This window comes from Rhinatrema bivittatum, chromosome 2, assembly GCF_901001135.1.
Source record: "Rhinatrema bivittatum chromosome 2, aRhiBiv1.1, whole genome shotgun sequence".
Classification (NCBI taxonomy): Eukaryota; Metazoa; Chordata; class Amphibia; order Gymnophiona; family Rhinatrematidae; genus Rhinatrema; species Rhinatrema bivittatum.
The window spans coordinates 240,209,946-240,222,738 of NC_042616.1; the positions used below are offsets into that span (position 1 = coordinate 240,209,946).

At 43.7% G+C, this 12,793-nt stretch overlaps 1 protein-coding gene across 2 annotated transcripts in view; it reads left to right on the top strand.

Annotated features, from left to right (window-relative positions):
• TMEM108 (transmembrane protein 108) overlaps positions 1–12,793 on the top strand; it is a 521,047-nt gene that overhangs the window by 489,078 nt on the left and 19,176 nt on the right. For both annotated transcript variants that reach the window (XM_029589322.1, XM_029589323.1), the window contains one exon: positions 4,029–5,147. In XM_029589322.1, coding sequence (XP_029445182.1) covers positions 4,029–5,147 — 1,119 coding nt within the window. The remainder of the gene's footprint in view (positions 1–4,028; positions 5,148–12,793) is intronic.

The following is a 12,793-nucleotide window of genomic DNA, read 5'->3' on the forward strand; positions in this document are numbered from 1 at the left end:
TGTGTGCAATTCTGGTCACCATATCCCAAAAAGGATATAGCTGAACTGGAGAAAGTGCAGAGAAGGGCAACCAAAATGATATGGGGCATGGAACAGCTGCCCTTTGAGGAAAGGCTAAAGAAATTAGGGCTGTTCAGTTTGGAGAAGAGACGACTGAGGGGGGATATGATAGAAGTCCCCAAAATCATGAAAGTTAATGTAAATTGGTTATTTACTCTCTCAGATAACAGAAGGATCAGGGGACACTCCATGAAGTTAGCAAGTAGCTCATTTAAAACAAATTGAAGAAAATTCTTTTTCATTCAGCATATAGTTAAATTCTGGAATTCATTGCTAGGAGATGTGGTTTCAGCAGTTAGTGATACTGGGTTTTAAAAAGGTTTGGAAAGTTCCTAGAAGTTAAATCCATAAACTGCTATTACAGTAATTAATAAGCAATAGTATCTTGTGATCTATCTAATGTTTGGCTACTTGCCAAGTACATGTGACTTGGATTGGCCATTGTTGGAAACAGGATACTGGGCTTGATGGACCCTTGATCTGACCCAGTATCGCATTACTTATGTTCTTATGTTCTAACTATTTCGACCATTGCCTCAAATTTACTGCTTATGCACACAGGTCAGCTATACTCATCTGTCATAGCTGTTCTGAAGAGAGTCTTTATCTGCTGTCACATTCTGTCATTTTCACTAGAACATGGTCATTAGGATACATTCAGATGAAAATGTTTCTGACACAGTGTTGGGATAATCGCTCTAATAGAGTTCACTTAAACTGTACTCCACTGTGAGCCCAATTTTCAGAAGATAATTGGTGCCTTGGTGCCTTGAAAGTGGGTGAGGCCAAAGGCATGTGGTGGGCAGGGGAATGAAGTTAGGCGCTCAGCACTGATTTCCAGTACTGGGTCCCTAAGGCACCTAAATTTAGATGAATCAATACCTATCCTAAGTTTAAGAACCTTAATTGGCAGACTTATTTAAATGACTTAAATAAGTCTCCTAATTAAGGTGCTGAGCCCTTTTTGAACATTGGACTCTGTATTCATAAAGGAAATCAACAAGTCCTTTCTGCATAGTTGCATGCACAGTCTCTTTTATTAACAGGAGCCATAGAATAATGTAATGGAACTGGAAACTGTTTCCAGTCTGCCTTGTTGGCCTCTTTCACATGATTCCTCTGCAGTCAGATATTAGTATTTTCTCTGATACACCTACCTTGAAGAAAGACATAGGCAGCCATTTAGTTTTACCTGAATTATTTCCCTGCAATTCATGGCATATCTCTGCTATTTCATAATATATTTGCAACAATGCACATTAGTATATGTAGAAAACTATCTACTTAACAGAAGTGTCTGGCATTATCAATGATGTCACTACTGTAAGATGTAAAACAAGAAGCCTAGTCAGGATGAAATAGCGGATTCTGAATTGCTAGTCTCAAAGGGAAAAATATTTCACCACTATCCAAGTTAGCCAGATAATGTTATCTAGCTAAATTGGCCAAGATATTCAGCAGCATGGCTGCACTGCTGAATATACTCAGCTATCTTAAAGTTAGCCGGATAAGTTTATCTGGTTAATTTTAGGACAGCTGTGGGGAGTTCTAGACATATCCAGCTAACTAAGCCAGATTGTGCTGAATACCGGCATTTATCCAGCTGAGTTAGCTGGACAAGTGTCCCCACCCTGGAGCCACCCCCATTCCATCCCTCACTTAACCAGCTAACCATTTAAAAATTTAGCAGGCTAAGTGGTAGCAATTGACTGTGCCCAGATATTCAAATGGTACCACTTACGGTAGCTGGTTAAGTACAAACTTAACCAATTAAGTGGCACTGAGTATCGGACCCAAAGTGTCCAGAAGCTGACAGGTAGGTTAAACCAGTGATTCTCAAACCTGTCCTGAGGGACCCCTAGCCTGTCAAGTTTTCAATGAATATGCATGAGATAAATTTACATGCAGAGTGGAGACAGTGAGTGCAAATCTATCTCATGCATATACAGTACATTGCAGATATCCTGATCACCCGACTGACTTGGGGGTGCCACCAGGACAGGTTTGAGAACCACTGGTTTAGACAATAAAGTAAATTACTCAATCAGGCTTCACTCCTATGACTGTAATACATCAGGGGCTTCTTAGCTGGTGAAATACTGTGCACTTGATCAGCAGGTGGGTATAGTCACCTGCTTAGGAAACTGCTAAAAATAAAACTTACTGATGATTTCACTATTAAAGTTGAAAAAACATCCAATGTAGGTCAATGCATGAATGTTTATGAAAAATGAATGAAAACACAGAAAATTGGTGTGAAGCCTTGGTGACTGCATTAGTTTCAAATGTGTGCTAATAAAAATAAATAAATAAATCCATTTTTAGATGTGGTCCAAATGAGTTTGAAATGCATTTTCTTTAGAGTCTCAGAAGCATCCGTGCCCTGTTATACAGTTCAGAGGTAGACAACCCCGGTCTTAAAGTGGCACAGATTGGTAAGGCTTACAAGATATCCACAATGAATATGCATTAAATGTATTTGCACTCATTGGAGGCAATGCAAGCAAATGCATCTCATAAATATTCAGTGTGTATATCTTGAAATCATGACCCTAAGAATGTGCAGCCCCAAAATGTTTGGTTCAGTTCACTTTTTCATTTGGGGGGAGGGCTCATTTTTATTTGGTTCGTTTAATGTTTTTTTCAGTTTGATTCATTTACTAAACCAAAAAAAAAAGATATTAAGGCCTAGCCCTGGCACCAAGGACCATAGCCTGGTCTCAGCACTAATGCCTAGCCCCAGGCCAGGCCTGGTGCTGTGGCTTATCCCTACAGTCGGATCTGGTGCCAAGGCCTAACCTGAACATCAAGGCCTAAGCTTGGGTTGGGCCCAGCTCTGATGCCTAGGCCCAGGCCAAACCCGGCACCTAGATCTAGCCCCAGGCTGGGCCTGGCTCCAATGCCTGGCTCCAAGCCAGATCTAGTGCCAAGGACTAGCCCCAGGCCAGCTCCAGTGCTAAGTCCTAGCCTCAGGCTAGGCCTAGCACAAGGGCTTAGCCCTGAGGCTTGTTCAGAGTGGGCCAAAGCTGGATCCCTCACAAATGCCCGGACCAGGGACCTCCTACTCCGCATCCTCTTGCTCCCTTCTCTATATTAAAATTGTGCCTGCCGCACCAGTGGAAGGTGTCAAAGTGATGTCACTTTGGCGCCATCCCCAGGTGGACAGCACCATTTTTAGAATGCCAGGACCCAGGTGAAAGTGACTGGGCATCACTCCTGCTTATTTCAATGCAGGATCCAGAAAAAGCATAAGAGGGGGGTCAGGGTGGGAACTCCCTAGCATTTGTGATGTAACCTGACCCAGCCTGCTTCAGGCAGACTCCAGGCTAGATTCCAGCCCGGGGTTAGGACTTGGCACCAGGGCCAGGCTATGACAAGGTCTCGGCGCCAGGCCTAGTCTGGGACTAGATCTCGGAGCCAGGCCTAGCCTGGAGCCAGGTCTCAGTGACAGGGCTGGCCCAAGCCTATGCCTCTGTGCCAGGCTCGTCTCAGGACTAGGCCTTGGTACTGGACCCCACCTAGGGCTGGCCTACTGCATCGGATATGGTTCAAGGCTATGTTATGATACTGGGCCACTGAAGGTACTTTTTTTATATTAGATATAACAAATATGAAAATATCTGTTTTCATAGGAGTCTGTTTTCAGTTCATTCCATTTGGAATGGGCCTCATTTGCTGCATTTTTTTGCATTTGTTAAAAATGAATGCATATCCCTTTCTGACTGGTTTGCAGCACTCGAGAACTAGAGTTGCTTACCCCAGGTATAGTCCTCCTCAAATGCAAATGGAATGACTTTCAAGTTTGTTTTTTTGGAGGCCTATGGCCTAAAGGTCATTTCAGTGAAGTCTTTGTTTTCCCTGGGAGAGAGATTCATCCGCCTTCTAGGAAAATGTCACTTAAATAATGCAATTTTAATTCAGCCTTCTGAAGGATTTTGTTTACTATTTTACTTTCTCCTTGGTTACAGGTATTCTACTGATCTTGGCACTAACAGAAGAACTGGTTTTTGCTGTTAAGGAACCAACTCCTAGCTCCCCATCCCAGGACTTTCAGGCGGACAAACCCACAGGCAGAACCATGGTGATGCATAGGCAGAGTGACCACCCAACCATGGACCCCCCCATAACAGTCATTCACCCAGCACTGCACATCACCAGCTCCACAGGAAAAGCGGGTTCTTTGTCCAACCTGCAACGAATCAGCAGTGGCACAGATGACAGAGCTAAAACAGATATGCACCGAGTCTACAGCCACACCTCTCCAACTTCAGGAGCAACTTATACCACAGAAAAGACATTTGAGATTTACAAAGGCAATGCTTTCTCAGCCACTGAGTCACAGAGCACTAGGGAAGAGCTGCAAACACCCTTTCTTATAAGGACCCAGAACAAGAATGCAGGTGCTACTGATGGCCATAACAGTGTGGTACCATCTCCAACAAGCTCAAACTCTGCCCTTAATAGCGATATCTTGCAAGGCCTTAAACAAGCAAAACAACAGGGTACAACACAACATATACCAGAACAATGGTCACAGATAGCAAATGTTAACACCCCAACGCAAAAGGCATCAACCAATCCTGAAACCCTGTCGGTGCCTTTCAAACCCACCTATTATCAACCAATGAAAACGCTGGGCAAAAATGACTCTTTGTTGACTTTGAACTCAGATGAAAACAGATTTTCTTTGATAAGTCCAGATCCCGAGACAGCAACAGCATCAGTTCCCTCAGGGCAGACTCCCCAGGAGGTTGACAGTTCTTCTGTTGCCACAGTAGGAATCCCTTCTGGGACTCATGCAACGCAATATTCCAGGGTAAACACTACCACCTTACCAAGCAAGGTACCCACAGTTTCTCCAGTACCTACAGTTTGGCCATCTAGCACCATATCTACAGCTGGCTCCACAGCAACAGGAAATTTCCTAAACAGGTTGGTGCCTGCTGGAACTTGGAAACCTGGTATGGCAGGGAACAGCTCTCATGTCACTGAAGGGGACTCAACCGAGCACAGAGCAACAATCTGCCTCAGCAAAGTGGACATTGTCTGGATCATTCTGGCTATCAGTGTTCCAATATCCTCCTGTTGTAAGTTAATGGCTTCCTATCTTTTTTTTCCCATAACGTTTACAATCAAGACACGTCAGGCTATGCTTCACCTGGATATTACAAAACACCTCTGTTGCTTTATGAGATGTGCAACCAAAGGTTGTAATCACTCGAGAACCTGGTTAGTGTTACAATGTCCAGCTAAAACATAGCCTACAGTGTTTTAAGGCTGTCAGAATGGTGAATCTCTTGAGCTTTATTGAATTTGTGATAGAGAAGCCTCCATGAGCCAACCTAAGTGCATCTCAGCATCCTAAGCCATAATTAAATTCTGCCTTCTCATGCCATGCGAGATGATAGTGGCCTCCATATGGATTATATTAAAGATTGCACAATAGTTAAGAGGTTTTCCTTTGCAGATCAACTAATGCAGCATGCATGTGTTCATGTGATGTCAAAAGAAGCAAGAACACATCTGCTTTACAGCCTGTTTTAATGGTACAGTAATCCAGAGGATTAAATAATGTTTTCAAACTATTGACCTGAGGACAACAAGAGGTATCCCAAAGTCCTTATTCAGTGTCATTTTCATTTTCTCAGCTGGGTCACAAAAGGACTCCATTTTCTCAGGACAGGTTGATGCAATCCTGGTTTAACAGCATTGTCTGCAGGGAATTATGATCCCATTTTACTCAGGGGAAACCAGAACTACAAGGCCCAGCTTTGTAAAACCTAGACTGTATCAGTCTGTCCTGGAAAAAATGGAACTGGTTGGCAAACACACACCGGACACAGGCATGTCACCTGACCCAGGTCAACCCTTACTGTCTGATCTTAGCACAGCTTTGACCTATGGAACTCTAGGTCCTCACTTTCCCAGAGAACTGAATTTAAGTCTGTAGATATCATAGGGGAGAAAAACAAACCAGAACTGGATTGGCCACAGCAGAATATGTTATTGCTGCCAGGGGAGTATTACTGCATGTCCTGTGTTCAGCACACACGGGTGCGGATTTCTTTTAGGTCTCACCCCACTGTATGTCATTCGCTTGCTCAGCAGTTATGAAAACTGCATGTCTCTTCACCTGATGCAGTTGCCTTCTTCCAGCTTCCCCTCCTGCTATCCCACAAAGGCGTAAGGGGGAGTATCTTCCAAATTGCACGCTGAGGCACAGCAAGGCAACCGAGATGGGATTCCCCACATTTAAAACTCATTCATGGGCCAGCCCAGTGGCTTTGGCAGCAGTGCCAGGAAGAAGGGGCCCCGGCTGGAGATGCTGTGGAGGCAGCGTTCGCAGCCCCCAGGATCATTCTTTATGGGTGGCTCCTAGTGGCCAGATCCAGGTTCCATAATTGCTGAGGACCGATTGCAGTGACCAGACTGGGCATGTTGGGGGGGTGTAAGGATATAAAATAGGGTGAAAATATCCTTGGGCAGTTGTGAATGAAGGCTCCTGACACTGGATCCCAGCTCTGGTTCCATCTGAGTTGCAAGTTCAAAAAAAATCAGGAAAGAACTACTGGGTTAAGAAAAAAAAAAAACAAATCTTTGCACACTAGTACTAGCCTAGCACACTCTTCTTGTATTGCTGAATTCCTTTTCGTTTTGCATACCCTGATGAATTTTTTTTTCTTTTGATGTTGAAATGAATAAAAACATGCATTCTTTCACTCCAGTCAGACATTTTTCCCTCCCTCAAACCATTTCAGGGCAGAGAAATTCTTCCTCTTTCAAATTTTGCCAGATAAACCTGGCATTAGGGACCTGTAACTGTGCTAGAAGTGTTTAACTTTGCTGCCACTTGCTGGACAAAGGTGGTAGCGCACCGAAGGCACACATTCTAGTTCAGCATTCAGTGGATATAATCCTCTTACGGTAAAATAATCAGTACAGCTATAATAATAAAGCCAGTAGCTATACTGAGCAGTAAAAAATGTGCTCTCCATAAAAATATAACTGGGGGGAGGGGATGATCTATGTTTAACATACTTAAGCATGACCTTTTTTTTTTTTTTAATGGAAGGCATATACATGCCGCAGCAGCTGCTCACTGTACATCGTGCAGTGACTTGGGGTTATGGGGACCACAAACAGTTTAGTAAATTAAGCACGCACTGTTCACCTCTCTCACACCGACCTTAAAATTCTGAAGCCTAGGGTAATGGGCAGCCTGTACTCCCAGGGAAAATAAGACCACTCCGTTTCCTTCCAGGCCCCATATGATCTGGATTTGCATGGGAAAACGCAGCCCACACGTGCAGTGGTAAGGTGCACAGGGAAGGCTTAGTGCCGACCTACATATCGCCTTAGAATGAGTCCCTCTGGGTTAGGGCTGAGGCCATTAGCAAGGTAGCTAGAATGACCTGAGCTGCAGGCAAGGAACACCTGCTCTAGGCAACAAAATAACTAACATTGCTGCTATAGCTATATTCATAGGCATGAATGTGCTGTTGTTACAGCTTGTACAAGATATGTGCAAGAAATACTATAATAAAGTGGCTATTGAATACTTTTAGCAATACATCAGTATGACGCCAAAGGACTGATGATTATTTCCTTCCCACCTCTATTAACCGGCCCAGTTGCATAAATGGCGACTCCATCAGGCGATGTAAAATAATTGTTTTTTCTAGTCCCGGCTGTCACCGGAGCCAACTGCAAGAAAAATAATCTTGTACTATAGCAATCGCAACTCGATTAAGGGTGCAGGAGCGGAAGTGCGGAGTAATAGAAGGCTGGGCATCCGCCTTCATCTGAGCAGCCCTGCCCGATGTCAGCGAAAGGAAGCGGGGGAAGGCAGGCTCATTCCCGGCAGCTCACAACTTGCAGCACCCGGAGCAGGGCATCCCAGGAACATTCGGTGCACGGGGAAGGCAATTTTCAGAAGACATTTCCCGGGGTGTGGGGGGGGGGGGGGTGAGGGTTAACTGCTGATTTACTGAAAATTACCCAGCCATTATCCTTCTCAAAGTACACCTGGGGGTGAGCAACATGCATACATGGGAACGGGTAAAAGGTTGGCAATGTTCAGGTCGGTGGACGGAAATAACGTGCGCAGATTGTATTTTCACATCTGTGCCCGTTATTTTCCAGGGAACACATGCCTGCAGGTGAAGCAGGAGCAAATCTCCATGAATACCCTTTCCCCAGAGGAATTTTCAAAGGGGAAGTGTGCTCAGATTTTTACTTTGAGAGCTAGCGTCAAAACCCACGGGTAAAAACAGCCATGGACGGTGCATCTTGGTGGGCATTTCTGAACATTGCCCCATCAGAGCTGCAAGATTTCTCCTCACAAGGATATCTTTGCTGGAGAAAGCCAAAAGAGATTTTCACTGCCTAGATTTCAGTCCCACACCTGCAAGATTTCTAGGAAGGATGCAGTGATCTGTTCCCAGGTGCAGTTTATTTTTCAAGTTCATTAGGCAAAGAGATAGTAACCATGCAGCAGTCCAGAAATGAGGACATTAATGGCAGATCATTGCCTTGACCCATACTTCTCAGATGTCAGCCAAGCATGTGCACGCGTATGTGTGTGTCTGGGGACGTGGACAGGGGCTTTTTATGAGCCCTGTGGTGAATTTTATAATTGGGCCCCCAAAGGTCAGACCACTCACACACAGAGTGTGGCTAATCCTGGCCACCAAAGCAGAGAGGCCAGAGGGGGCAGGGTGCCGTCGATGCACCTACAGCATGATGATGCTGAATAGAGTAGTCTTATGTATCAATTACTATACTTAGGAACTTCATAAAAATGTGCAAACAGCCTAATCAGATACCTAAATTGAAAATCCTGGGGCTTTCTGTACTTTCTACTTCCTTATCACATTGTTCTCAGTCCTGTCTCTGCTTTCATCTTCTGCATACTCTCCCAGTTCTTTTTCCTGGTTCTTTCCATGATATCTTTCCTTCCATCTGTCTTTCCTCCTTTTCTCATCACTCCCTCTTTCTCTCCATCTGCCTCTCGGCCATTGATCTTTCTTGCCTTTGTCAGTTCTCTCCAGTTCCTCCTCTTACTATTATCTATCTCCCTTTTTTCACTTCAGCTGGCCTTCCTACCCTTTCTATCTCTGTTACATCCCCTCCAATTTTCTATCTTGCACCCTGTTGTTGCCTCCTCCTCCTCCTCCATCTTCAGCTCTCCATCAAACCACTTCCTCTTCCCAGTGTAAAACATTTTTTATTACAGTGGTTTGAATTTGCTTGCTATATTTTCTGTGGATGCAAAATTATTTTACACCAGCCTCTATACGACTCTCCACCTTCCTCTTTACAGCTTCTAATCGTCGAGTTCCCATCCATCGCTTTCTGCCTGCATCCGCCCCTCGGTGCATCTTTCTCCCACAACTCCCTCTCTGTCTATTTCTCCCTCCACAGTTCCTCTTCATCATCTTTTTTCTCAGTCACTACCTTGTCCCATCTCCTTCCAGTTCCACTGCTTTCCGATAGCTTACTGCAAGAGGAGAGATAAGGCCTGTGCTAGTGGAGGGAGGAAGACGTGAAAGACCTGCATCAGTTCCAGGCCAGAGTTAGGGAGAGGAGGTGATGAAGGCCCCGAGCTGTGCCAGTACTGGCCGTCCATCTGGCCAGAATGATCAGACAGACAATGAACTGCTAAAAGAAATTAGGGAAGCTAACAAAATCAGCAGCACAGTAATAGTGGGTGATTTCAATTACCCCAGTATTGACTATGTGAATGTCACATCAGCACATGCTGGAGAGGTAAAGCTCCTAGATGAAATAAATGACTGCTTCATGGAGCAGCTGGTACAGGAACCAACAAGAGGGGAAACTATTTTAGACCTAGTCCTTAGTGGAACCCGGGATTTGGTGTGAGAGGTAACAGTGTTGGAGTCACTTGGCAATAATGATCACAACATGATCAAATGTGATTTAATAACTGGAGGAAAGACACTAAAGAAATCTACTGCAAATGCATTTAACTTTTAAAAAGGTGACTGATAAAATGAGGAAAACAGGAAAAAAAATGAAAGGAGCAGCTGCAAGGGTTAAGAGTTTATAATCAGTCATGGCTTTGTTTAAAAATACCATCTTGGAAGCTCAGACCAGATCTTTTCCACACATTGGAAAAGGTGGAAGGAAAGCTAAAAGACTGCCAGCATGGTTAAAAGGTGAGGTGAGAGAGGCTATAATAGCTAATAGAAGGGTAAATTTTAAAACCCCGGCACGCGTAAATTCCGGGGTTTACGCATGTGGCCGGGTCAATTTTCAAACAGGCCTGGCCATGCGTGAAAACCCCGGTACACGAGGAAGCGCCGGGGCCTGAAAAGGGGGTGGTCTGGGGGGCCAGGGCTAGAGGCGCGGGTACAGCGGCTATTTGCTGTTGTGCTTGGGGAAGCGCGTGCCGGCAGTTGGCCAGTGCGCGCAAGTTGCTTCTGCTCCAGAGGAGCAGCAACTTAAATAACAAAAAAAAAAAGCTACAGTAGATTCCTTAATTGGAGCAGACTGGAAGGGAACTGGGGAAAGCTCCGATGGGTTGCTGTGCAAACCTAGCTAAAATCTACCCCCCCCCCCCCACTTGCGCACATGGATCACAAAATACGACGTGCATGTGCATGCAGCCCGCCGATTTTATAACATGCGTGTGCTGGTGCACGCATGTTATAAGATCACGCGTCCATTTGTGTGCGCCGGGTACTGCGCGCGCGTATTTTTTTTAAATCTATCCCAGAATATTTTCAAGAAATGGAAAAGGGATCTGAAGGAAGAAAACAGGGAACAGCATAAACACTGGCAAGTTAGATTGCAAAGCACTGATAAGGAAGGCAAAGAGAGAATTTGAAAAGAAGCTTTCTGTGGAAGCAAAAGCTCATAAAAAAAACTTTTTCAGTGCATTCAAAGTAAAAATCTTGTGAGGGAGTCAGTTGAATCATTAGATGATCAAGGGATAAAAGGGGTACATAGGGATGACAAAAGCCATAGCAGAGAGACTAAATGAATTCTTTGCTTCCGTCTTCACTGAAGACAATATAAGAGAGCTACCCATGCCAGAAATGAAACAAAGCTCAGTGAATCTGGAAGATTGGGCAAATTGACAAACAAACGAGTCGCAAGTCACTTGGACCAGATAGTATTCATCCCAGAGTGCTGAAAAAAACTGAGAAATGAAATTGCAGACCTACTATTAGTAATTTGTAAATTATCATTAAAATCATCTATAGTATCTGAAGACTGGAGTATTGCCAATTTTTAAAAAGGGCTCAAGGGCTGATCCAAGAAATTACAGTCCAGTGATTACATAAGAACATGCCATGCTGGGTCAGACCAAGGGTCCATCAAGCCCAGCATCCTGTTTCCAACAGTGGCCAATCCAGGCCATAAGAACCTGGCAAGTACCCAAAAACTAAGTCTATTCCATGTTACTGTTGCTAAATGTTGCAAAATGGTAGAAACTATCATAAAGAATCAAGTTGCTGAACATATACATAGGCATAGTTTAATGGGACAAAGCCAACATGAATTTAGCCAAGGGAAGTCTTGTCTCACCAATCTGCAACAGTTTTTTGAGGGTGTAAATAACCCTGTGGATAAAGGTGAGCCTGTTGAAATAGTGTATCTAGATTTCCAGAAAGCATTTGACAAAGTCCCTCATGAGAGATTTCTTAGGAAATTAAAAAGACATGGGAAAGGAGGCAGTGGCCTATTCTGAATTGAGAACTGGTTGAAAGATAGAAAACAGAGAGTAGGACCAAATGGTAAATTTTCCCAGTTGAGAAAGTGGAGTGCTTTTTAATATATTTATAAATGACTTGGAAATTGGACATGGGAGTGAGGTGATCAAAATTATTCAAAGTAGTTAAATCACAAGAGGATTATGAGAAAGTGCAAGAGGACCTTGCAAAACTTGGACACTGGGCATACAAATGGAAAATTGAAATGTAATGTAGACAAGTTCAAACTGATGCATTTAGGGAATAGTAGCCCAAATTATAGCCGCACAATGCAAGGTTCCATATTAGGAGTCACCATTCAGGAAAAGGATCTAGGTGTCATCGTTGAGAATACATTGAAATCTTCTGCTCAGTGTGCAGCAGCAAAGGAGGCAAATAGAATGCTAGGGATTATTAGGAAAGGAATGGAGAATAAAACACAGAATATCATAATGCCTCTGTATCGCTTCATGGTGCGCCCTCATCTTGAATATTATGTGCAGTTCTGGTCACCACATCTCAGAAAATATATAGCAAAATAAGAAAAGATACAGATATTTTTTGGTTTGATATCAACAAAAATGATAAAGGAGATGGAGATTCCCCTATGAGGAAAGACTAAAGAGAGCAGGACTCTTCAGCTTAGAGAAGAGATGGCTGAGAGGAGACATGATAGAGGTCTATAAAATAATGAGTGGAGTGGAATGAGTAAACCTTAATTGGTTGTTATACTCTTTCCAACAGTACAAAGACTAGGAGACACATAATGAAGTTACTAGGTGATACATTTAAGAGAAAATATTTTTTTACTTAACACATAAGTAAGCTCTGGAATTCATTGCCAAAGGATGTTGTGAAAGCTATTAGTGTAGCTGTGTTTAAAACAAGGTTTGGACAAGTTCCTAGAGGAAAAGTCAATAAACTGTTATTAAGGTGGTCTGGGGGAACTCCACAGCTTAACCCTACGTAACCCCTGGGATAAGTAGGATGGAATCTATAGATCTTTTGGGATCCTG